Below are 25,221 nucleotides of genomic sequence, written 5' to 3' on the forward strand. Positions count from 1 at the left end.
GGGGCTTATCGCACCCAAAACACTGCAGCTCCGCTCTGCGCCTCCAACTGCGCATGCGCAGTAAAAGAAATAGAAAAACGCTCCCCCACTACATCATTCCCGGTTCGGATAATGGCTCCTCCCCCTGTCCCCCACAGACATTGCCCCACCCCCACAACACAACTGACCCCCCTTCTTATCCCCCCATCTCCCCACCACCCAGACCGATCGCGGGCCCCTCCCCCTTCCCTCCCAACGATCACGTGCAGAGTGGCAGTGGACCCCCCTGACCCCCCTGCCCCTCCGCCCTGATCTGAGTCAGAGAGCCATCTGACCCGCCTCCCTCCCCCACCAGAGAGCCATCTGACCCGCCTCCCTCCCTCCCCCACCAGAGAGCCATCTGACCCACATCCCACACCCCCCCACCTCCCCTCCATCCGCCCCCCCCAACCACCACTGATCTGAGTCAGAGAGCCGCCAGAAGCTTGGAACTTATCTCCTCAGAAGCTGGAGCGCCCGAATCGGACCTTTGTGGACTATGTCTCACGCCCAACTTTACCAAGTTTTCACGCCCGAAAACGGGCGCAACTTGATGATAAAATTGGGCCCATAGAGACAAAGAGATTTACAGCATGAAAACAGGCCCTTCGGCCCAACTTGTCCATGTTGCCCTTTTTTTTAAACCACTAAGCTAGTCCCAATTGCCTGCGTTTGGCCCATATCCCACTATATCCTTCTTACTCATGTAACCGTCTAAATGCTTTTTAAAAGACAAAATTGTACCCGCCTCTACTACTACCTCTGGCAGCTCGTTCCAGACACTAAACACCCTCTGTGTGAAAAAATTGTCCCCCTGGACCCTTTTGTATCTCTCCCCTCTCACCTTAAACCTATAGGGGGTGGGCAATAAACGCTGACCGAGTCAACAATGTCCACTTCCCGTAAATGAATTTCAAAGATACGGGAGACAAATGTGAAAGACTCAAGAGACAGAAAGATTGGAACACCAATAGAGTGAGTCAAAAGGCAGAGTTAGGACTAGAAATGGTTGTACCTTGGGTGACTCCAAATTAAACTAAATTTGTATCACATCAACAGCAAAGAAGACATTTCAAGTCTATAATTTTAAAAATAAAATGATATTTGAGAAGCAAATGAGTTCTGCTCTCAGTTTATTATCCGAACGCAATTTCTCCTGTGGAGGAATAATGAGAATACAGGAAGGTAGATGGACATCAATCAAAGAATGGTGCAGCTAGATGAACAGATGGACTTTTTCCTGTTCCAACCTTGTCCATGTTTCTTATTAAAATGTAATTTCTTCCTTAACTGCGTTTGTGAAAGTATTAATTCAATCACAGAAATAAACTTTTGTGTAGAATGGTATAAAGTGGTGATGTTCTTTTTGATTACCTGAGCCAGTAGAAGCTGGGGACTTGCTACGTCGGGAGGGCCCTGGGCTCTTTGTGCTAATGTTCCGTCCTGTAGCGCCACCACCTGCACCAGGGACTTTAGTGTAGGAAGTGGATTTAACCACTCGACATTCTGTGGGTGCAGAAGAAAGGAAATATATTTTTAACAGTTAAGAAATCACATATCAAAACTATGTTTTACTTGTAGAATTTAAAATATACCTTAACAACAGCTTGCATGGTACTTCTTGTCACAGAGAGGCAAACAGAGCAGTTGAATGGACAACACCAGGAGGGAAACAAGTACACATAATGGACTTAAGGGAAGGAGACAAAAACATGGTCAAGAATTAAGTCTCTAGTAGGGAGGGAGCAGATTAGGCATTAAGGGAATAATTTGTTTACGTTACGCTGCTTCAAGTGCCACACAGACTGATCCCTGGCAGCAGATAATACCATCGGTGCCAACTGTGAGGCTTTCTTCAATGAAGGAATCTATGCAGGCAGGGGCCAATGACACTGCCTGCCCTTCAGGAAATTGAGGCGAACCTACATAATGTTGCTTAGAACTGCAGTGCATGTACAAATGTTTCCTCCAGGGAATTTAGAAAAGGGTATCCCAAGGAAGGAGGGCTGATAATTGATAGAATCATTGTCAATTATGGAGAAAAGTAGGTGGGCAAATGGAGCAAACCAGTCTTAGAGCAGTGAAAGATGTGAGCAAAGAGAAAAGACCCAATTCTAAGCCAGGGCATGAAGCCGACATGTAGGGACAGGGCCATCAGCATCAAACCCTCCTCCCACTCACAGCCCATGTGAATTTAGGCTCAATCCAGGAAGAGATTAAATTAGCTCACAAGGATAACAGCAAGTCCATATATTCTCCTCTCCATTTCTCTCTCAATGGCACCCCACCACACTCCTCTCAGCTCATCCCATCATTCTAAATAACTCCCTCACCATCACCACATTCTTCACCAAATTTCATAAGGCCACACTAAAACACCTCACCTTCTTAAAACATAACTTGTATCTTTTCTATTCTTTACATCACACACTAGCACCACTTCCTTCTCACATACTGACACAGCCACCAATTACTCCCATCACTCCTTCATCACATTACACACAATTCCCTTTACCTTCGTCACCTCCCCATCCTCATTCCATCGTGCTTCTTTACCATTACCCAAAACATCTACCAAATGCACAAGTCCAACATCTCTCAATAGCCATTTACCAAGGTATTCTTTCAGAGCTCTGGCTGAGAAGGTGAAGGAGTTTACTTTCATCCTATGCGCTGCCATCTTGCATGGGACCAACTCTTTAGAACTTACCCTGGAGAGTCTGGTCAAATCCAGGGAGGTTGAAGCCAGGCCCTCCTAAAAGGGAGTTGTATTTGCATACTTTGCAGGGAGCTCAAACTGCAACCATGCAGACTCATCATTCCCATGCAGAACATCATTAACATTGGAATGTCCATTTCCTTCTGCATTCATTTGTGTGAAAAACCTTCCCCCAAGTCATTTTCAATCCACTCACAAACTTGCAACTGCCTGGTCTTTAATCCACCATCCATTACGAAGCTTCTACCTCCATTAATTTCCTCAGCTATTGTCACCTGTCAACATTCCGCTTGGAAAACAATGTCAATTGCGTACACACCAATATTACATCTCCTGGTTCCTGCACTGTCATATTTTTAATAGGATTTTCCCATTAACGTGACAGCCTATGACAGCTGAATCACTATAATTGCACAATTTGGCTACTAGATGCCTTTGTGAGCCAACACTGAATTTTCTCTTTCTACCTGAACGCAATATTGGTTCTGCACTAGTAACTTTTTAACCCACAAGTTCTGTCAACGTATGTATTATTCAGCATTCTAAGAACTTTTAAAAACTCTTTTCCCCTTTCTAAGTTCTGTTTTTTTTAAAAAGTGTCCATCCATCGGCCTCTGTCCCTCGATTACCTGGATTCAGTAGTTTGAAAAACGTGATTGAACTGCATTTTGGCCTTCTCTATTAAGGTAATTTGAATAGAAATTATGATCTTTGTGATTCTCATGCCTGTTTCTTTGCCAAAAAACCCCCCAAAAATACCAAAATAACCAAAAAGGGCAGCATGGTAGCACAGTGGTTAGCACTGCTGCTTCACAGCGCCAGGGACCCAGGTTCGATTCCCGGCTTGGGTCACTATCTGTGTGGAGCTTGCACGTTCTCCCCGTGTCTGCGTGGGTTTCCTCCGGGTGCTCCGGTTTCCTCACACATTCTGAAAGACGTGCTGGTTAGGTGCATTGACCTGAACAGGCGCCGGACTGTGGTGACGAGGGGAATTTCACAGTAACTTCATTGCAGTGTTAATGCAAACCTTACTTGTGACACTAATAAATAAACTTTTTTTTGAACCATGCCAGACAGTGGCTCTCAGTGCCAAGTCTTATGCAGCTGAAACAGCAGAAACTTGATGCTGTGCTCCAAAGGACCAAGGTGCTGCTGGCAAACTCAAAGGGGACATGAGATTGGGCCAGAGTGAGAAACTCCACTCAAAGATATTTAAAGATTAGTAGTCAGAACATTAATGAGCTTCCAGGTATCTACTTCAGTTTTTTAGATGTTTGACTTTCTGTGATTTACTTTTTCTGCTATTCCAGGTTTGCAATTTAATATTCTTTCTCTTGCTTTGGTTGGGAAAGCATAAACCTTGAAATAGAGGCAACTTGTTAGGAGATACAAGTATGCTACTCATTAGCAGAAATAGCAAAAAACTTGTCGAAAAGAGATCGAAAAGTTGGAGGGCTGAAATTATCTACTGCTATGAGTGGGTACTAACAAGATGAACAGGTGCACCAACTGACTCAAGGTAAATTGGGGCAATAACTGACACTGGGTAATAACTAGCACAAGGTAAATGGTGGAAATGGCTAGTAAAAGGTAAACTGGGGCAATAACTAGCACAAGGTAAATTGGGGTAATAGCTGACACAAGGTAAACTGGGTCAATATCTGGCACAATGTAAACTGGGACAATAAGTGACACAAGTTAAACTGGGGCACTAACTGACACAAGCTGGGATACTTACTGGATTACTAAATTTCTCGTATAAAAAGTTCTGGATTGGAAACTAACAACTGTCAATCATCCGGGTCTTTCCAATTCTCAAAAGCCACAGGCACTTGTAATCAATTGAGCAATGTCCATAAACATTGTGAAATTGATCACAGAAATCAGAGATCCTGGGCTGTCAATGAGATGATGTTTACACTGAGGGGCAAAGAACAAAGAAAATTATAGCACAGGAACAGGCCCTTCGGCCCTCCAAGCCTGCACCGACCAAAGTTCTGTTAATCAGTTCTGTTAATCAAATTAGATGTCTGAGCTCTCAGCTAAGCCTAGCCAATCAAGCTTCATTGAGAGCCGCGACACACATTTGAATAACAGAACATCTCCCCCCCCCCACCCCCAGAGGAAACATTGTTTGGGTGACCGTTCAGGATCACTGATCTCTTCTGTCATTTTCAGAGTGTTTGTTGACATAGCTCAATTGTTTTCAAATATTTGTGGTTTTTGGACCAGGATAACTAACACTTATTAGCTTTCAGTCCAGACCCTTCTTTTAAAATAGGAAACATCCATCAATGCAATCCATTTTTACAAAGTCTTTTTTATACATGCCACTTTACACTGTGATATTCATTGGTTCTAAAATGTATATCAATGGGCATGGAAGCATTGGAGCTTGGCATGGGGGCATGGAGGGGCCTGAGATGGTAGATGGAGGCAGAGCTTGGCAGATGTGGCATGTGGGGACACAGTGGGCAGGTGTAAGAGCCTAGAAAAGGGCTTGAGAGGCCTGAGGGAATGGTTGCAGGCCATGAAGTGGCAAGGATGTGGCACGGGAAGATTTTGGAGGGTGAAGTTGTGAGGGCCAAGGGCTGGAGGGCCTATGTGTGTGCTTTTTTTCATCACCAAGGTTGACCTTTTAATCAATTCACCTTGGTATCCAGTTTCTATGGCTGTCCCGTACTTCCTCCTGGGTTAGGTGACCTGACTCCTGCACCCATCCCCAGCAACGAAGATCCCGCCTTGATGGGCATTTTCTCCTGAGGAGAGCAGGCCGAGTTGGGAATTTTTCTGACTCCCCCTATCTGCCTCGAGTATGAACCATCAGAATGAAGGTTCATCACTCACTGACATCTCAGAATGCTAACAACATTGTCCCAGAGGAAGGCAGGGCAACTAGTTCATCTACACCAGTTCACAAGGACAGTGTCATAAGTTATGGAAATATTACTAACCACAAGCTTCTAGATTTTAATCACTCCAGAAGACCAGATGTTTAATATTAACTTGTTAACTATCGAATCCCTAGGACGGCACGGTGGCACAGTGGTTAGCATTGCTGCCTCACAGTACCAGGGATGTGGGGTCAATTGCGGCCTTGGGTAACTGTCTGTGTGGAGTTTGCACGTCCTCTCCATGTCTGCGTGGGTTTTCTCCGGGTGCTCTGGTTTCCTCCCACGCTCCAAAAATTAGATTGATTGGCCATGTGAAATTGCCCCTTAGTATCAGGGGGGCCAGCAGGGTAAATACGTGGGGTTACGGGGATAGGGCCTGAGTGGGATTGTTGTTGGTGCAGGCTCAATGGGCCGAATGGCCTCCTCCCGCACTGCAGGGATTCTATGGGGATCTTAAATTGATCAGAAGGCAGCTAGTGCTAATTTACTGCACCATAACTGAATGTGCTCTTTCACCTTTGATATTCATTCCATCGGTTAACCTTACCTACTAATTACTTGCACACTCAATGTTTCAGTTAAATGCTGCGAATTATGATTATAGGTTGATCATTGTTAGTTTACGGGTGTTCTTGGTTTCTACAGTGGTTTGGGAAGAAATAGTTAATGCATTCACCAAGCACCATGTGCACATTATAATCACAGGTTAGTGGTGTAACTGCTCATATAACCTAAACTGGAAGACAATTTAGCTCACAAAATTTAGGCATCATTCACTCTTTGCATAAACGAGACAGTAACCCCCAGACAGCTCCTCAACAAGGAGTTCAGGTGGGCTAAAGATTCGTCTGGTGGATTTGATAAATATTCTTGTCTGGATAATAATCCCGGCATCCTTAAAAACTTAATATGAAACTGCACAAAACCCAGCGCAGACAGCCAGAGAAGTAGAAAGTCAAAGTAAAGCCATATAGGCAGTGGCTAGAGTAGAACAGAACGACTTCCATTTTGTTAATGTTGAACTGCAAAGTAATTCACTTCTACCGCCATTAGCAAAGATGTTGAACCACATTAGAAAGATAGAATATAAGTTGGGGAATATATTGAGTAAACTGTATGATGATCTGGTCAGACTGCACTTTGAATATAGTCACCAGAGAAAAACAACAAGAGAGACAATCAAACAGTGAAGCTGCAGTGCGGAGCCACAGGGCTGACCACTAGTATTAGAGAGGTCTGAGTTAGGAGGAAAGGCTGGATGGACATGGGCTTTTCATTTCGGCAGGGAGGCATTCGAGACATGGGATACGTTTTCACCTGCACTAGAACTAGGGTTGGACTTTAACCTGGTGTTGTGAAACTTCTTACAGTGTTTACCCCTGTCCAACGCTGGCATCTCCACATCTAGAACTAGGGGGCATAGCCTCAAAATAAGGGGGAACAGATTTAGGACTGAGTTGAGGAGGAATTTCTTCACTCAAAGGGTTGTGAATCTGTGGAATTTCCTGCCCAGTGAAGGAGTTGAGGCTACCTCATTGAATGTTTTTAAGGCAAGAATAGATACATTTTTGAACAGTAAAGGAATTAAGGGCTATGGTGAGCGGGCGGGTAAGTGGAGCTGAGTCCACGAAAAGATCAGCCATGATCTTATTGAATGGCGGAGCAGGCTCGATGGGCCAGATGGCCTACTCCTGCTCCTAGCTCTTATGTTCTTATGCCCACCGCCTGGGTGTTATTTAGGTGGGGTGGATGGCCCATCCTTCATAAAAGCTGCCAAATTTCCATTCCACTGGCTTCAATGTAATGAAATTTGAACAGATCCTATAAAGGATGGTAAATTCTACCTACTAGATTCCATGTCAGTCAATAAGAACCTTGATCTTTTAAAATGCAAGGATGTAGGAATCAATTGCCTGGAATCTTACTTCAAATTAAGCTGTAGCTAGACAATATGGGTTCAAATCAGCAAATGGTATTTTTAGGACTGCCATCGACATCACTCAAAGGCTGTTCCAGGTATGAGCATTGAAGCCAAAAGCTCTGGATGGAAGATTCAATGCAGGTACATAATAGGATCTCTCCGGGTGGATCAATTAAGATGGGCTGAATGGCCTTCTACAATCATCTTGGACGTGACAGTTGAACAACAGAACAAAGGGAGTGGCAAAAAGGCTGAGAAGAGTCATTTTGTACACTAGAGTCATTTTGGAAGCGAACTACATTTTTGTGGATTATATTGCGAAGGTGCAGTATTGTATATATAGCAATAGATTACTCTTCTCATGTGCTGAATATAGGATTGAATAGTAGCTAAAGAATTCCAGTAATGAAAAATTGATGACCGATGACTGTTTCTGAAATCCTACTCATACCCATCAAAATAATTGCTGAGGATGACAGGTCCTGCAAGATTTTCTGCCACTTGGAAATCGTGCTCTACAATTAAATTCCCCTGTGTAAGAGCTCTGCTTGTTGAATCTTCTTTGTTTCAAGCTGGCTATCACACATAAGTTGGGGCCTGATTTGTCTCCACAACTCAGATTTTTGCTGTAGGAAAAAAAATGAAGTAATGCCGTTGACCCTAACTTGAATATGGTATTAACCGACTGACCTCTAAAGTCCTCAACCGAATGTGTGCAAGCAATTGAGTCTATAGCCTGCCTTCAAAGCTAATAACTTGCTTGGGATCTCTACCACTGGTGATTATTTTGTGTACACAGAACTTGTTTCCCTTGTCCTGATGCAAGAATTATTAGAACCCATGGAGGCATTTGGTAGCCAAACCCCACATTATCGACCTTTTGAAGCAGATGTTTCCCTTCGAGATGGAAACATCAGAATTATGGTGGGTATTTTCACACTGATGGGATACATTGAACTCCACTGATTTGGTGGTGATTATCTTGGCTACAGCAAGGATGCATTCAATGAAATTGCTGTTTGTTAGTAGAAGCAATCATTTTGTGCTCATTTATTTTGTGCTGCATTCCTTCCAAACATACCTGCTGCCTATAAAAGCTGAGTTTCTAAACATTTCCCTTAAACATAATATATACACATATATGTCAATTGCACTACTATCATCACACCTCCCCCTTACAAAGTGAACCAACAGTATGAAAAGATGGCTTTGTTTTCTAAAGCCTCTAATTTTTCACACTATTAGTACTCTATAAAGTACATATCTCATTACATCTAAGATTGCAAATTTAATCAATCATATAATCCAGTTAAGTCTTTCTTTTCCAATAGTGAACATTCCATTCTTTTACATATCATGGTGGTACAGTGGTTAACACTGCCTCACAGTGCCAGGGACCTGGGTTCAATTCTCAGCTTGGGTCACTGCCTATGTGGAGTTTGCACGTTCTCCCCTTGTCTACGTGGGTTTCCTGCTGGTGCTCCGGTTTCCTCCTTAGCCCAAAAGGTGTGCTGGTTAAGGTGCACTGGCAATGCTAAATTCTCCCTCAGTGTACCCGAACAGGCACCTGAATGTGGCAACTAGGGGATTTTCACAGTAACTTCATTGCAGTATTAATGTAAGCCTACTTGTGACTAATAAAAAAACTACTTTTTTACTTTTACTTTATATCATAGTCATGATAAAGCAATCATGTTCTCCCTTCCTGCCACAAGTATAATTTTCAAATTAAGTGGGTGTAATCATAAGCTCCATCTAAACAGTCTTGCATTGTTATCATTAAACTTCTCCAGAAACTTCAATGGATTAGGGTCAGTGTAAGCAATTGTCTCTGATGAATTGCTAGAAACATAAATGTTAAGATGTTGCAATGCCAATACCAAACTCAATGGCAGGAAATCTTATCACCATTCACGCAGATGGGATTTTCCCATCCTGCTGCAGTGAACAGAGATTTTCCTGGCTGCCAAGCTCTGCGACCTAGCTGCAGCGGGAGTGTGGCGGGAATCGGATGTTCCTGATATTCATAGAGAAATTTGAACGGTGCAGACTTTTCCTTTGAGCAGTGTCAGAGTGAACTGCATCTTCATCACGCTGTCTTTTAAATCTTGGCATGAAAGTAAATGTTGAACCTCATTAACCAAGCAACAACAGCTTGCATTTGTACAGCACCTTTCATGTAGAAATTGGTTCCATGGCACATAGTATCCAGACAAATAGTCACCAGCCCAAACAGAGAGATATTTTGACACTGTGACTGAATCAGTTAGGCGGAGCAATTTTGTGTGTAAAGTTCTCAATAGTGTGGCAAATTGTGTGCCAAGGGAATGTAAACTCTGTAATAGATCATCAAACACAAACTATATTCTGGAAATGATTGATCGGGCACACATGGTAACAAAGTGTTGGGGAATGGCAGGGGAAGGCCGCTGTTTAATTTGTGTAGGTGAAGTATACTTGTTCGTCTTAACTGTTTAAATGAGAGATATGGGAAGCCATGTGGTTAACCTCTTATTTAGGGAAAGAGTGAATCATTCAGTGGCAGTGGTAATTGCTAGCCTGTGCTGGAATCTTGGAGCGCCATTCTGCTACTTTCCCAAGGTGAAGCTGTCCACACAGACAATTTGGATCATAGAGGCTGGCAATCGGGTGGGGTCACGGAGGTTAGTGGTTAGGGGGGTGGGGTCGGGGTCACGGAAACTGGGAGAGTCACGATTGGCTAGATGCCGGTCATGAATCTCATTACAGGCCCCCCCCCCACTGATATTTCCTGGTCTGCTGCGCTTACTCGAGCAGTGCAGTGGGCCAGGAGAATCGCACTGCTGGACTTTACATATAAAGAAGATCATTTTCAGTGGCAGAGAGGTTGTTTGGTAGTCATCAAGACATATCATACGGTGCGATTTCCATGCAGCTCATGAGGTATTGAGTTATGGAAGGATTAGTACTCCTCGCAAGGAATGTGTGGTCTTCATGAGAATCCATAAGGCTTAAATGCAAGAGATGCAAGATGCTCAAACCACTTATGGGTCTCATGAGAACCGCTGAATCAGAAAAAAATATCTAAAACAAGATCCTAAAGCATCTTTTAAGAAGATTCTATATTTATATTGCTGTAAAAGCAATGGTGAGTTAACAGCTCTCACCATGTGCAAATTGGACAACAGCTACCAGCAACCGCAAATGCATAACTAAATACAGAAATCTCAAGTTGCTGATGAGATATCCTTTTCCTTAAAAATATCTCATCACCTGACTCACTAATTTAGTGCACTGAACGGCATGAAGTTCCTTTATGGGCTATGAACTACACTTGACAAAAAAAAGTTAGAATGGAACCTTTAACAGTTCTCTTCAACTATGTGGTTGATGCACAGAGTCCCAGAGATTCATTCCACTCAAGTCGCCCTAAAACGGGCGGGAAAAACTCCTGTATTCCTGCCCATTGGGCACTTAGGTTTTTTTGGGGGAGAATTGCCCCCTCTATTATTTGTTCCATATTCTTTCCGCCCCTCTTAATACAACCTTTCTCTGACATCACTTTCTTTCCTGATTTGACATTGAATTCACTATTTGAACTGACACTGCCCTGGTTCAGACCCTCTGGTGCTCACTAATGATGCTTCAATCTGATTGGCTAAGGAGGTACACAATCACTTGCCTCGTTCACAGAAGTCCCAATGCCAGTCAAGGACCTTTTAGAATGGTTGGCTGAGCTTCAACTGTCTGCCACTGTCTGGTGTTGCAGAACAATTTACTGAAATTATTTCAAAAATTGAACTCGCCTTTATCTTTTAAAAGGAAGAAATAACATTTAAAACTCTCCAAGTAGAATCGCTCTCTTTAGGAGAGACAGCATGGTGGGTGCATCTACAGCAGGAAAGATGTGACATTTCTGAAATTGAAAACTCCAATTGTAACACCATTTATAGGCATAGCTGGTATACTGGGCTTTGTGCAAGGTGGGGAGGGAGTTGTTTCCATTGAAATGTCTATCCATGTACCAAAATTAATACATAATAATTGAATGATTGATTACATGAAGAAGCATTCTTTTTCACCCTTGTCTCTTGCCCTCGCAACTTGAGGCTCTTGCTCCTGTTTTGTAAAGCTCCCTGAACGCAAACTAAAGGCTGCAACAGGTATGTAAATGAGAACATCTGCCTTTTTCCCTCACATGCAGCTACTTTGTAAAAATAAACACCAAAGGTAAATGTTATCTCAGTTAAGTTTTGGAAATGTAGCCTTTAACACCTCTTGACGATTTTGGAGAATGATTGAACAGAAAATACTGGCAGCTAAAGAAAACACGAAACTGATTATAACTATAACTGACTGAACGGTACAGAAACAAGATACATGAGGTACACTACACTAGCACAGGACAGCACAATCCACATTCAGCTCAATATTGCAGCTTTCAGCAGAGCTATCAAGTCCGAATTTCTATCCAGGAGATGGTTGCACACCCGGGTTCCCAGAATGGGGGCCAGGCTCACCCAGTTTTCAACTTAAAATTTACTGGCTAGCCAGTCGGCAGGAAGTGTTAGAAAACCGCAAGCCCAGAGGCCACCTACCAACACAATGTAGATGGACAGGGAAGAGACTGCCACAGGGAAGGTCTAAAACCTTTCCTGTGAGGCCCAGAAGAGCACTTTTACTCCTCCTGCCCTCCACAGGGCAGGTTTAAACAAAAGCTAACCAGCTTGGGCCACTTTCAGCCCTGGCTGTACTTCCCAGAAACATCAGTTGACAGGAAAGCCACAGCGACATCCCCATTCATGCTTTTTGTTGAAATTACAATCGGGTCCCAAAGATATCATAAGGAAAGATCAACCAAAGCCCCACCTCACACCGCCCCCCCCCTCCACCTACAACCACCCCAGACAACCCACTCCACACACCCCCCACCAACACCCCCCCCCCCCCCCCACCCCCCGCCCCCCATTAATTTTCTCTTCAAACAGAAATTTGATTTTGGCATGTTGACATTTATTGTTCCCATTTATTTATTGGGAAGGCGTTTTTGGCTTTCCCAGAAGGAAATAAAAACAGTTTGGAGCAGTATTCTTATTTCCCTGTTTACTGTTTTTCCCTTTGGGTCATTTTTGAAATACTGCAGCTGCAGTCTTGGTATTCTTTGTAGCAGTTTGACACCATTAAGAGACTCTTTAGGCCACCTCACAGGGCAATTTAGAGTCAAACACTGGTGCAGCACCAAAGCCACATGTGGGTCAGAGTGGATGATGATGGCCGGCTAACTTCATTAAAAAGCAATGACTCAATTGAGTATTTACGACAACCTGCTGTCTTGACAGTGACTTTTACCAATATCGGCTTTAATTTACAGAATTTCTTTTAAAATGAATTTGAATTCTTGACCTACCATGGTGGAATTTGAACCAACATTCTCTGGATTATTAGTTTAGGCTTTCGGATTACTAGTATTAATAAAACTATTTAAAGGCTCAAAAGATATTAGAAAATTGAGTTATGGAAGAAATATCATTTGAAAAAAAAGTTCAAAAAGTATTTGGAGCAAATTTTCGGAACAGGGGTTAAATTGACTAGTTCCCTTAAATGGGTGCAGGAATCACAATTCATGGGATCCCCATACCTGTTTAACGAAGGGAGTCAGTACCAATCTTGATACTGCCTGCTCACCTACATCATTCCTGTATGTAGCCAGCACTAATTATGCTGTTGATTAGCTGGATGCATTAGCCGGGGACCCAAAGCCCAATACTTGTAAGGACTAATTAAAACTACCCTTCACTTAATCTACTGAGTGTAATCAATTGGACTTCTGGTAGGAAGGGAACCTCTGGTGACTCCATGGTCTTTAACTCTCCACAAGTCTCAAACAGGTGATCTGTCTTCACCAGCACGCTGGTGGTTAACTCAAAAACTGTCCTATTTACCTGCTTAGCGTAGCAGCGCCTGTGGTGGGTTTCCATCTCCAAATCTTTAACTGAGGTCTGGGAGCCTTTGAGACTGTACACAGCAAGACAAACTGCCACCTCCTTTGCTTCCTTGTTTCAAACTTGCACCTTACTTTCAATAAGTTTTGATTCAAGTTTCTATCTACCTAATAAGGTTATATGGGCTCAGCTTCTGGCATATTTCATTGGAAAAGCAGCCAGCATAATCAAGGACCCCATGCACTCCGAACATACTCTTTTCCACCTTCTCCCATCAGAAAAAAGATACAGAAGTTTGAGACCACATACCAACTGACTCAAAAACATCTTCCCTGCTGCCATCAGACTTTTGAATGGGCCTATCTTATATTAAGTTGACCTTTCTCTACACCCTAGCTATGACTATAACACTACATTCTGCACCCTCTCCTTTCCTTCTCTATGAACTGTATTCTCTGTCTGTATAGCATGCAAGAAACAATACTTTTCACTATATACTAATACATGTGACAATAATAAATCAAATCAAATCAAAGCTTGCATTCCCCATTCCAAACTACTCTATTTTACCTTAATAGAGACAACAGTTTAAAACAAAACCATCTAATAAAGTCTAGCATTCGTAACAAACTTCAGACTGAAGGATGCAAGATGAGACTGCTGCCATCACACCTGCAGGCATGATTGGTGAAGGTCGCTTTCGGGTCACCACAACAATCCAGTATTCTTTCCCGCAGCAGATCACTAGGATTGCTGAGGCACCAGATCAGAGGAGGAACAATGGCTCCATGGGACAGGTACCTGCTCTCAAAATAATAACATTGGGCTTTCCACCACAGTCACTCTGCCATTGCAAAACAGCTGACCAGCTCAAACTTTGTTGTCCATAGTGAGATGGTGCAGCCTGCAGCCGAGCCTTCCCAGCGCAGAGTTTCTCCTCCAAGGTTATCTGCATCTCCCCCAGTGAAAGTCTTCCTCCAGTCATGCTGCAGTAATAGAAACATAGAAACTAGGAGCAGGAGTAGGGCATTCAACCCTTCGAGCCTGCTTTGATCATAACTTGAGGTAGCATCGCACAGGAACATCCGGATATGCAACAGCATGAGAAAGACCAGTGTGATCATGCAGACGCTCTGATGGTCAGTGCAAAAGGCAAGGTGTAGGTAAGATGGTTGAGGAATTGGAATTGCATTAACAGTTTTGCACTCGAATTAGTTCTTCATGTACAGTCTGGGTTAACAAAGGGGCTGTGTGGTTGCAGCCTCCTTCCTTCATCCTCCTGTATTTCTTGCCTGCAAGTCGGTAGCAAGGGCTGTACCCCAAGGCCACCTTTCCCTGTACAACTGATGATCTCTCTGGATTGGACACACCAGCTGTTGGCAGACTATTTCTCGGGTGGCAAGTGGCTCTAGGTCAATCTTCAAGTCATCTTAATCTGTTGACTCTCACTGAAATGGATGCAAGTGATCCTGTACACAAGTGGCTTGTTCTTGTAACTGGCATTATTGCAGTCAAGAGGATCAGAAACTTAAAGTGGTGGTATCACCTGAGCCGTATAACAGGCAAGTGATAAATTTGTGCCCAAGTTATTTTCAAGCGTAGATGGATGAAATACTTTTAACAGAAGGAACTCCACTTTTTCTTCTGGTTGAAGTTCACTACAATGCCTTAGGGGTATTATATACATTAGAGTAAGCACTTAGTAAAGGATGCTTAAGCCTAATCTCCTTAGTGTCATCTTGTGGATGTTTCTAGCTGGCAGCTGGCTAGTGCAATGATTGGTCTGGCTGGTTGATCCTTCAGATGAGGGGCCTGGTCAGTTTGGAAGGCAGAGCAAGCATCCCATTCCAGATTACTGTGGTGGACCTCAGTTGTGCCTTTGTCCTATATGGACCGCTGTTGTGTGTGCTTGTCATACCTGGACACATCCCCTTCCAGTTTGGTTCCTCCCCTCGGCACCGAGTATAAAGGTGGCTGTCTCCTCCCCCTTGTTCAGTCCAGGTCGGTTACTTGTTGGGATCTGCTCCTGATTCTGTTGTGAATAAAAGCCTACACTTGTATTGGCACACTGGTAGTCTTTCGCCTTATTGATAGCGCATCAATTTTATTCACAACAGTTGACCAGCATGGAGCAGTTTCTAAAACCCGACAAGGGGGAGGAGACAGCCACCTTTATACTAGGTGCCGAGGGGAGGAACCAAACTGGAAGGGGATGTGTCCAGGTATGACAAGCACACACAACGGTGGTCCATATAGGACAAAGGCACAACTGAGGTCCACCACAATTACCAGCTCTGGGCCAGTGTAACATCAGGCAGCCTGGTATAAGTAGGCCTGGACTGCAATCACCAAGTGGTAGCAGCTGAGTGTCCATTATTCGTACAAAGTCCGGAGAAGCACTCCTGCTCCTTCCTGACCACTAAACAAATGAAACAGGCTTACCTTTTTTTTTTAGCCTGTTCTGCTCTACTATCAGGTTTTACTGAAGAGGAAAGCAAAAGAAGTGATCAAAGATCATTGACCAGGAATGCTAAGTCTTGTTTCTCACGCTGCCTAATCTGCTGAATATTTCCAGCATATATATCATAAATTTACTAACGCTCTTCCAATTCTCATACCAGGAAATGTGGAGAGGCAGCAACCCATCTATCCTTGTGGCTTATCAAATTAAGACCAGATGTCTTCATTTGAAATGGAGAAGTGAGATGACTCAAAATGCACATTGCTGTAAGTGAAAGGGGATGTGGCATTTCCCCCATAGGAAAGTTAGCAACAAAGTCTGCTATTGAAGATAGACATTAAAGGATGCCTGGTTTTCTTTTGCTTTTGTTAATTGTCCTGCTGAGGGGTGGGGGGGGGTGGGGGGGTTGCAAAATATCTTAGCAAGATGAGATGTAACAGCTTCTCCTTTCCGATATCAATGTGTCTTATAAAGGTCAGATGGAGGTTATATCCCTTGTGAGGCAAGAAAAGAGGAAACTTTGGGAATAACCAGGAAACCAGTGAAAACAGCTTTTCGTTGCTCTTCTGGGGTTTCCTCCAAGCTACGTTGGCAGAGCTCCCACAGAAGTTCAGCTCGAGGGAAGCATATGGACGTTCCTGAAAGCCCAGGAACCGACACTGAAAGATACAGACCAGAAAAGCCCTCGGGTTTCAGCACGCATACATGCTTGGACAGCTGAGTTTAGTCAGGTTAGTACGCCGGGCTCCACTCTACCTTAGCGTTCCCAGATTAAGAGGGAAAAAAAAAAATCCCTGCCTCCTGTTGCTATTTAGCAATCGCAGCTGGAAATTGGACAAGCGGAGGGAGGGTTACAAAAAGTAATATGGCCTCATTATTCTTTTGGCGCAAGCGTAAATAGTCACTTGGGCAGAGCGATTATATGAGAGGGTTATCAGTTCCTCTACCAGAATCAGGCAGCATCTTTATACTGTAGGCTAACTGGAGGGAAAGAAAAAGAAATGTCAACATGGCGGCATGATTTATACATCACGGCAAATTGATTGTGTTTCCAGACATGAAAAATATTTCAAATGATGAAGATTTAATAAATCTATTGAAATAATCATGAACTGACTTAGATGGCACCAAGTGATTTAAAGAGAAGGCAAGTACAGCTTATGAGTTAGGACTTGAAATCTATGCTATACTGTAAAGTATGCTGGAATGAGTTTCATCTGTATCCAGTGTGACCAAATAAAGGTGCCATTGAATTTGCGCCATTAATAAATGCTATTGAATAAATAACTCTGGTTCTTTCATTCTACCTGTGCTCTTCCATATACCTTGGAACGGGTAATGTTTTTTTGGGAGGTACAGTTGAGAGTTTTATACTGTCACAATCTTTGCTTTTCAGAAAACATCACCGAACATTTTTGCTTGTTTGCGTAAAGTTTCCATTTAAGTGCCAAAAGAAGCTTACCATTCTCATCCAGCGAGAAGTCATCCTGTGCGTAGCGGAACTTCTCAGGACCACAGGCAACAAAAATGTCATCGTCACCAAAAAAATCCTGAAGGCACATGACCTGTAACGGGGAGAAGGATAAATGGTCAGGTAGATGCCATCAGAGTCAGACGGACAACAAACGGCCATGTAGAACCCGTCCTTCCTGATGGTTTCAGCGTGAAGGAAGGGAGTCAGGCCAAATGTTGTGGCCTCATCATTTTATTTCACTTTCTGTGCACTTAAACCTTTCTGTTGCCAACTCCCATCTCATCTCACCATCACTGTTACAAAATCTCAGCAAAAACAGAGTTTGAGGTTTCTCCACCGCACCAGAGACAATGCGAATCCCTGAACAAGCAACACACACTCGACTCTGCATAAATAAGCAATCTGTTCGAGTCCCCATCCGATGCCAGATTGCCTTTGTATTTGCATTTTTAATGAAATGCAATCAAAACATTTAACTGACTTATTTTTATTACTTTTCTTCCTAATTATCATGAACAATATTCCCCTGTCACCTCGTGCATTGGTGTAGTCTCTTTAACATTCAATATATGAGCAAGGGAAGCTATTGGTTGCTCTACTAAATATACATTAAACATCATTCTCAAAGAGACTTCATCAATTTGCACGACGCTTCGTTTTAAGACATTGAAAGCTTCTGTTCAAAGGAGAAGGTAACAATCGATAAGCAATTCTAATGAAGAGTTTTTATACCTGAAACTGTTAACTTATTTGCAAAGAACAAAGAAAAGTACAGCACAGAAACAGGCCCCTCGGCCCTCCAAGCCCATGCCGAACATGGTGTCCCATATAAACTAAAGAAACCCTTCAGCCATTACTCAGACTATAACCCTCTATTCCCTCCCCATTCATGTACCCATTTAAGATGCCTCTTAAATGCACAGATACCAACTCACTTGCCACTTTTTCTGCTTTTTTTTCAGGTTTTTAGCATATTGTTTATTTCTTTAAAGCTAAATATATAAGAGGTAGGGCATTTCAACACACATGGTATATCAGGAAATTACCTAGCCTCCTCCAGCGATTCTTCATCTAGCAGAGGCTAGATTTCCATAGTCCTCATTATGTATGCCCAACATTCCTCATCTATACGTCACCGCCATGGCTGTGTTTTTTTTTAAACTTGCTTTGCACTCTGTAATTACTGGTGTTTGATAAAGTGAACTTTTTAGAAATTGACCCAAATGTCCAGACCTTCACTTTTCTTCTGAAGATTCCATAAATGACATCAGTTCCCCAATGCCGCATGGCAGCACAATGGTTAACACAGCTGCCTCACAGCGCCAGGGATCTGGGTTCGATTCCGGCTTGGGTCACTGTCTGTGTGGAGTTTGCACATTCTCCCCAAGTCTGGGTACTCCAGTTCCTCCTATACTCCAAACATGTGCAGGTTAGGTTGATTGGCCATGCTAAATTGACCCTTAGTATCAGGGGGATTAACAGGATAAATACATGGGGTCACGGGGAAAGGGCCAGGGTGGGATTGTTGTCAATGGGCTGAACGGTCTCCTTCCTCACTGTAGGGAATCTATTATTCTAGCTGTACTTATATTCACAGGAATCTAAGACTCCTGGATACTCAATATTGATGGACCATTCAGCTGTGGTTACATCAAAGCTAAAGGTGATCCTGTTCTCAGCAGATAGTGAGGAAGCACCCTTTGCATCAGAGGCCACCAGGTCTGATCAGGAGAAGGAACTTTCACTTAGCTCTGTGACAACGATAACAACTATTCCTTCTGCCACGCCAGAGAACAATTACTTTAGGACTATTTTTCTAGTTTCCATTATGCCATACTTTATGAAAGTGACCAATCTTACTACTTGAAAAAGGAACGAAAACTGTAGGTCACTTGGAGAGCACTAAATGGTTAAGGTCTTTCAAAGAGCTGGCATAGATATGATGGAGCAAGTGGTCTCCTTCTTTGCTGTATGATTCATGAATTTCTAACTATGATACAAAGCAGTTATCACTGATTGTACTTAAGCCTTGACCTCATTTTTAATGTCACTGCACCATTCAAGATGAAGGCATGTAAATTCACCGTCTCCAACGCACACCTCCCTGATGAACTCAATGCACTCTATGCCCGTTTTGAACAAGAGGTCAGCGAGAGCATGCCTTCCACCTTGGAAACCCTGGATGAACCTGTATCTGGGGCCGCCATTGCTGATGTCAGAGCAGCTTTTTTGAACGTCAACCCACGGAAAGCAACTGGTCCGGATGGGGTACCCGGATGAACACTCAGATCCTGCGCAGATCAGCTGGCTGAGGTATTCACAGACATCTTCAACCTCTCTTTACAACAATCTGAGGTCCTTATCTGCTTCAAGAAGATGACCATCATCCCGGTACCTAAGAAAAACCAAGCAGCGTGCCTTAATGTCTATCGGCCGGTGGCTCTGACATCCATCATTATGAAGTGTTTCGAAAGGTTCGTCATGGCACAAATCAATTTCAGCCTCCCGGACTACCTGAATCCATTTAGTTTGCCTAGCACCACAACAGGTCCACAGCAGATGCCATTTCCCTGGCCCTGCACTCAACCCTGCAACACCTAGATAACAAGGACACCTATGTCAGACTCCTATTTATTGACTATAGCTCAGCCTTCAACACTATTATTCCCACGAAACTCATCTCCAAACTCCGTGGCCTGGGCCTCGACACCTCCCTCTGCGACTGGATCCTGAACTTCCTAACTCACAGACCACAATCAGTAAGGATAGGCAACAACATCTCCTCCACGATCATCCTCAACATCGGTGTCCCACAAGGCTGTGTTCTCAGCCCCCTACTATACTCCTTATACACCTATGACTGTGCGGCCAAATTCCCCTCCAATTCGATTTTCAAGTTTGCTGACGACACCACCGTAGTGGGTGGGATCTCAAACAATGATGAGACAGAGTACAGGAATGAGATAGAGAATCTGGTGAACTGGTGCAGCAACAATAAGCTCTCCCTCAATGTCAACAAAACAAAGGAGATGTCATCAACTTCAGGAAGCGTAAAGGAGAACATGCCCCTGTCTACATCAATGGGGACGAAGTAGAAAGGGTCGACAGCTTCAAGTTCTTAGGTGTCCAGATCACTAACAACCTGTCCTGGTCCCCCCATGCCAACACTATAGTTAAGAAAGCCCACCAACGCCTTTACTTTCTCAGAAGACTAAGGAAACTTGGCATGTCAGCTACGACTCTCACCAACTTTTACAGATGCACCATAGAAAGCATTCTTTCTGGTTGTATCACAGCTTGGTATGGCTCCTGCTCTGCCCAAGACCGCAAGGAACTATAAAAGGTCGTGAATGTAGCCCAATCCATCACGCAAACCAGCCTCCCATCCACTGACTCTGTCTACACTTCCCACTGCCTTAGCAAAGCAGCCAGCATAATTAAGGACCCCACGCACCCCGGACATTCTCTTTTCCACCTTCTTCCTTCGGGAAAAAGATACAAAAGTCTGAGGTCACGTACCAACCAACTCAAGAACAGCTTCTTCCCTGCTGCCGTCAGACTTTTGAATAGACTTACCTTGCATTAAGTTGATCTTTCTCTACACCCTAGCTATGACTGTAACACTACATTCTCCACTCTCTCCTTTCCTTCTCTATGAACGGTATGTTTTGTCTGTATAGCGTGCAAGAAACAATACTTATCACTGTGTTAATATATGTGACAATAATAAATCAAATCAAATCAAATCATTCTGAATGAAACATGATGTAAACATTGGCCCAAACATTTCTGTAACTGGACAACAAATGGTGTCAGCCATTACTTTAGGTTTGTACTTGTTCATTTGATCTATGATATTTGGTTGGCAATTTGCTGGAAGTGAGAGGTGGAAAAGTTGTGCGGATTGTCCTTTTAAGGATCAATCAGCAGAGTAAGGGTCACATGACCTGGGGAACCAATCAGGGAGCAGGCTGGCGCATCACCCTGGAAAATGCGGTCTTCTAGACTTGTTCATCTCGGGAGCTGATTGCAGCCACTAGGTGCAAGCCTCTGTATAGTTTAACCTGTAAATAAACAAGTTGTGTTTTCCCTAAACTGGTGAATGAGCATCTCTACAGCAGGGCATCTGGGATTGGAGCTAACAGGGTATTACTGGGTATTTCCTAAACCAAACTGAATGATTACAAAATGAACATGCAAGGACTCTGTTAATCCCCCTGATACTAAGGGTCAATTTAGCATGGCCAATCAACCTAACCTGCACATGTTTGGAGTATAGGAGTATATAATTAACAGGGGCGGCACGGTAGCACAGTGGTTAGCACTGCTGCTTCACAGCTCCAGGGACCTGGGTTCGATTCCCGGCTTGGGTCACTGTCTGTGTGGAGTTTGCATGTTGTCTGCGTGGGTTTCCTCCCACAGTCCAAAGATGTGCGGGTTAGGTTGATTGGCCATGTTAAAAACATTGCCCTTAGTGTCCTGGGATGCATAGGTTAGAGGGATTAGTGGGTAAATACGTGGGGGTAGGGCCTGGGTGGGATTGTGGTCGGTGCAGACTCGATGGGCCGAATGGCCTCTTTCTGTGCTGTAGGGATTCTAAGACTGAGACCTAAGTACAAGTTGGAATGGTGAATTCAATGTCAAATTAGGTACAGGGAGAGGAGAGAGAATGAAAGCTTGAATTGAGAGAAATAAGATCCAGAAAAGAAAATTAAAAATAACTTTACAATTCCTAATAATTAAAATACCTGAAAGAACAAAATTCCAATAGTTAGATTACAGTGCCAGAGAGATTGACTTACAGTTATTAATACTTGGCATATCATTAAATGTGCACTTAGTAGAAACCCTACAGTGCAGAAGGAGGCCATTCGGCCCATCGAGTCTGCACCGACCACAATCCCACCCAGGCCCTACCCCCACATATTTTACCCGCTAATCCCTCTAACCTACGCATCCCAGGACACTAAGGGACAATTTTTAACCTGGCCAATCAACCTAACCCGCACATCTTTGGACTGTGGGAGGAAACCGGAGCACCCGGAGGAAACCCACGCAGACACGAGGAGAATGTGCAAACTCCACACAGACAGTGACCCGAGCTGGGAATCGAACCCGGGACCCTGGAGCTGTGAAGCAGCAGTGCTAACCACTGTGCTACCGTGCCGCCCTTAGTCTTGAAGTTATTTGATTTAAACTTTCAAATGGCAAGTTTAGTTCTGACCAACAGTGCAAATCCAGCAATCTCATGCCACTCGATGTATCTGAAGTGGGAATCAGACAGTGAGATGCTGCTTTTGCAAATTTAATGTTGGAACAACGCTTCTCCAACAGCAGCTTCGTGACTTCAATGTTTTATCACACGTTTTCCCTTGCCTGATGTTGCTGTGGCATTTGTAGTTAAATAAAGGTGAGTGCTATAAGCCTCACCAATTTTTTGTTTATTTATTAGTCACAAGTAGGCTCACATTAACACTGCAATGAAGTTACTGTGAAAATCCCCTAGTCGCCACACTCCGGCACCTGTTCAGGTACATTGAGGGACAATTTAGCATGGTCAACGCACCTAACCAGCACGTCTTTGTAACTGTGGGAGGAAACCGGAGCACCCGGAGGAAACCCATGCAGGCACGGGGAGAACATGCAGACTCCACACAGAGAGTGACCCAAACCGGGAATCGAAACTGGGTCCCTGGAGTTGTGAGGCAGCAGTGCTAACCACTGTGCCGCCCAGAAGCTTGACATCAATTTTTATATCCTAAAGTAGAAAGTGGTTTTAGATCATAAGGTTATTTTCATGTATGCGTTAAAGGTTATATCTGCAAATAATGTTAAATTTAGCTCAATGATAGCACTCTAGCCTTTGAGTCAGAGTATCATGGGGTGAAGAGCGACTCCAGAGATGGAAGCACATGACAAAGTTGACTCTTTAAGGAACATTTTAACCCAAACGACCAAGTGGAAGTGGGTCAGGTCAGCAGTAAAAAAAACATGTTAAAAGTGACTGTCCCAATTGTGTTGGAATCTGTCAGTTCTCACTTTTAATGTGATGACTCGGGTTGTAAATGCATCCTGCTGGGGAATGGCAATGAAATAGTGGGCCAATTATGTCATTTGTACCTCACCCAGATGTCTGGCCTTGTGAAAAATGCTCCAGGTTTTAGTTTCACAAACTGAAAGGGAGATGTATTCAATCACCTTCACCCTCTTGCAGCACTAGTTATTTAACAGCCTGCCGTTATTTATTTCCAAGCCAGTTACACACTTTCAATTGAATGTTTGCTCCTTACCTACCCTTGTTAATTGCTCGCTGCTCATCGTGGCTGCTGTTTTAGCTTCATCTCTTGGGATGAATGAACCACTGGAGTAAGAGGAGCAGCAGCATTGGTAACAGGAGCCTGAAGAACGAGAACACGCGTCAGCACTGCCCATTTGAAGAGCTGAGAGGAGTTGCTCGTAGAAGTCCTTTCCCTCAGCCTGCGGTGTGTACAGGCCAAAGAGTTACTTTTTTTTTGAGTTGCACCACAGGAAGTGGCTGATTAGCCTGTTCCCTGCTCCAGCAAGGCCTGCTGCCAGCTGGAGCAGGGGACAGTTACCCTGTGTTATTGAGAGAGTTGAAGAAATAAAGAGCCAAACTCACTTTTGCTACTCCTATGAGATTACTGAAGTGTTTACTGGACTGGATTTAGGTCCTGGGAAAGATGCTCTCAGAGTAGACAATTTTTAAAAATTCACTCATGGGACATGGTTGGCCAGAATTTATTGCCCATTCCTAGTTGCCTGAGGGCAGTTGAGAGTCAACCACATTGCTGTGGCTCTGGAGTCACATGTAGGCCAGACCAAGTAAGGATGGTAGATTTTCTTCCCTAAAAGACATTAGTGAACCAGATGGGTTTTTCCAACAATCGACAGTGGTTTTATGGTCATCAGTAGATTCTTAATTCCAGATATTTTTTATTGAATTCAACTTCCACCATCTGTCGTGGTGAGATTTGAACCCAGGTCCCCAGAACACGAGTGGAGTTTCTGAAGAGTCTAGTGATAATACCACTAGACCATTGCTTGCCCGATTAATTAATCAACTTTGCTTCCTGTCAGATGATTCCAAAACTTTGTTGTACCCATACTGTTTCATTTCCCTACATTACATTCCCAAATTTCCAAACAATTGTGATGAGTAATCCTTATTCAAGAAGAAATTAGATATAGCTCTTGGGTTAAAGGGAGACAAGTGTGAGATATTGCACTTTGGAAGGACAAACCAAAGAAGAACGTACAGGGTAAATGGTAGGACTCTGAAGAGTGCAGTTGAACAGAGGGATCTGGGAATACAGGTACAGAATTCCCTAAAAGTGACGTCACAGGTGGATAGGGTCGTAAAGAGTGCCTTTGGTACATTGGCCTTTATAAATCGGAGTATCGAGTATAAAAGTTGGAGTGTTATGGTAAGGTTATATAAGGCATTGGTGAGGCCGAATTTGGAGTATTGTGTACAGTTTTGGTCACCTAGTTACAGGAAGGATGTAAATAAGATTGAAAGAGTGCAGAGAAGGTTCACAAGGATGTTGCCGGGACTTGAGAAGCTGAGTTACAGAGAGAGATTGAATAGGTTGGGACTTTATTCCCTGGAGCGTAGAAGATTGAGGGGAGATTTGATAGAGGTGTATAAGATTTTGATGGGTATAGATAGAGTGAATGCAAGCAGGCTTTTTCCGCTGAGGCTAGGGGAGAAAAAAACCAGAGGGCATGGGTTAAGGGTGAAAGGAGAAAAGTTTAAAGGGAATATTAGGGGGGGCTTCTTCACGCAGAGAGT

The 25,221-nt window shown here is 43.6% G+C and overlaps 1 protein-coding gene across 1 annotated transcript in view; it reads right to left on the bottom strand.

The window, feature by feature from the left end:
• dclk1a (doublecortin-like kinase 1a) overlaps positions 1-25,221 on the bottom strand; it is a 334,031-nt gene that overhangs the window by 143,428 nt on the left and 165,382 nt on the right. The window contains exons 3-4 of the mRNA XM_078222857.1: positions 17,397-17,499; positions 1,393-1,524 (exon numbers count right to left, since the gene is read on the bottom strand). Of these exons, the coding sequence (XP_078078983.1) occupies positions 1,393-1,524; positions 17,397-17,499 (235 nt within the window). The remainder of the gene's footprint in view (positions 1-1,392; positions 1,525-17,396; positions 17,500-25,221) is intronic.

Source organism: Mustelus asterias, chromosome 10 (genome assembly GCF_964213995.1).
Source record: "Mustelus asterias chromosome 10, sMusAst1.hap1.1, whole genome shotgun sequence".
Lineage (NCBI taxonomy): Eukaryota > Metazoa > Chordata > Chondrichthyes > Carcharhiniformes > Triakidae > Mustelus > Mustelus asterias.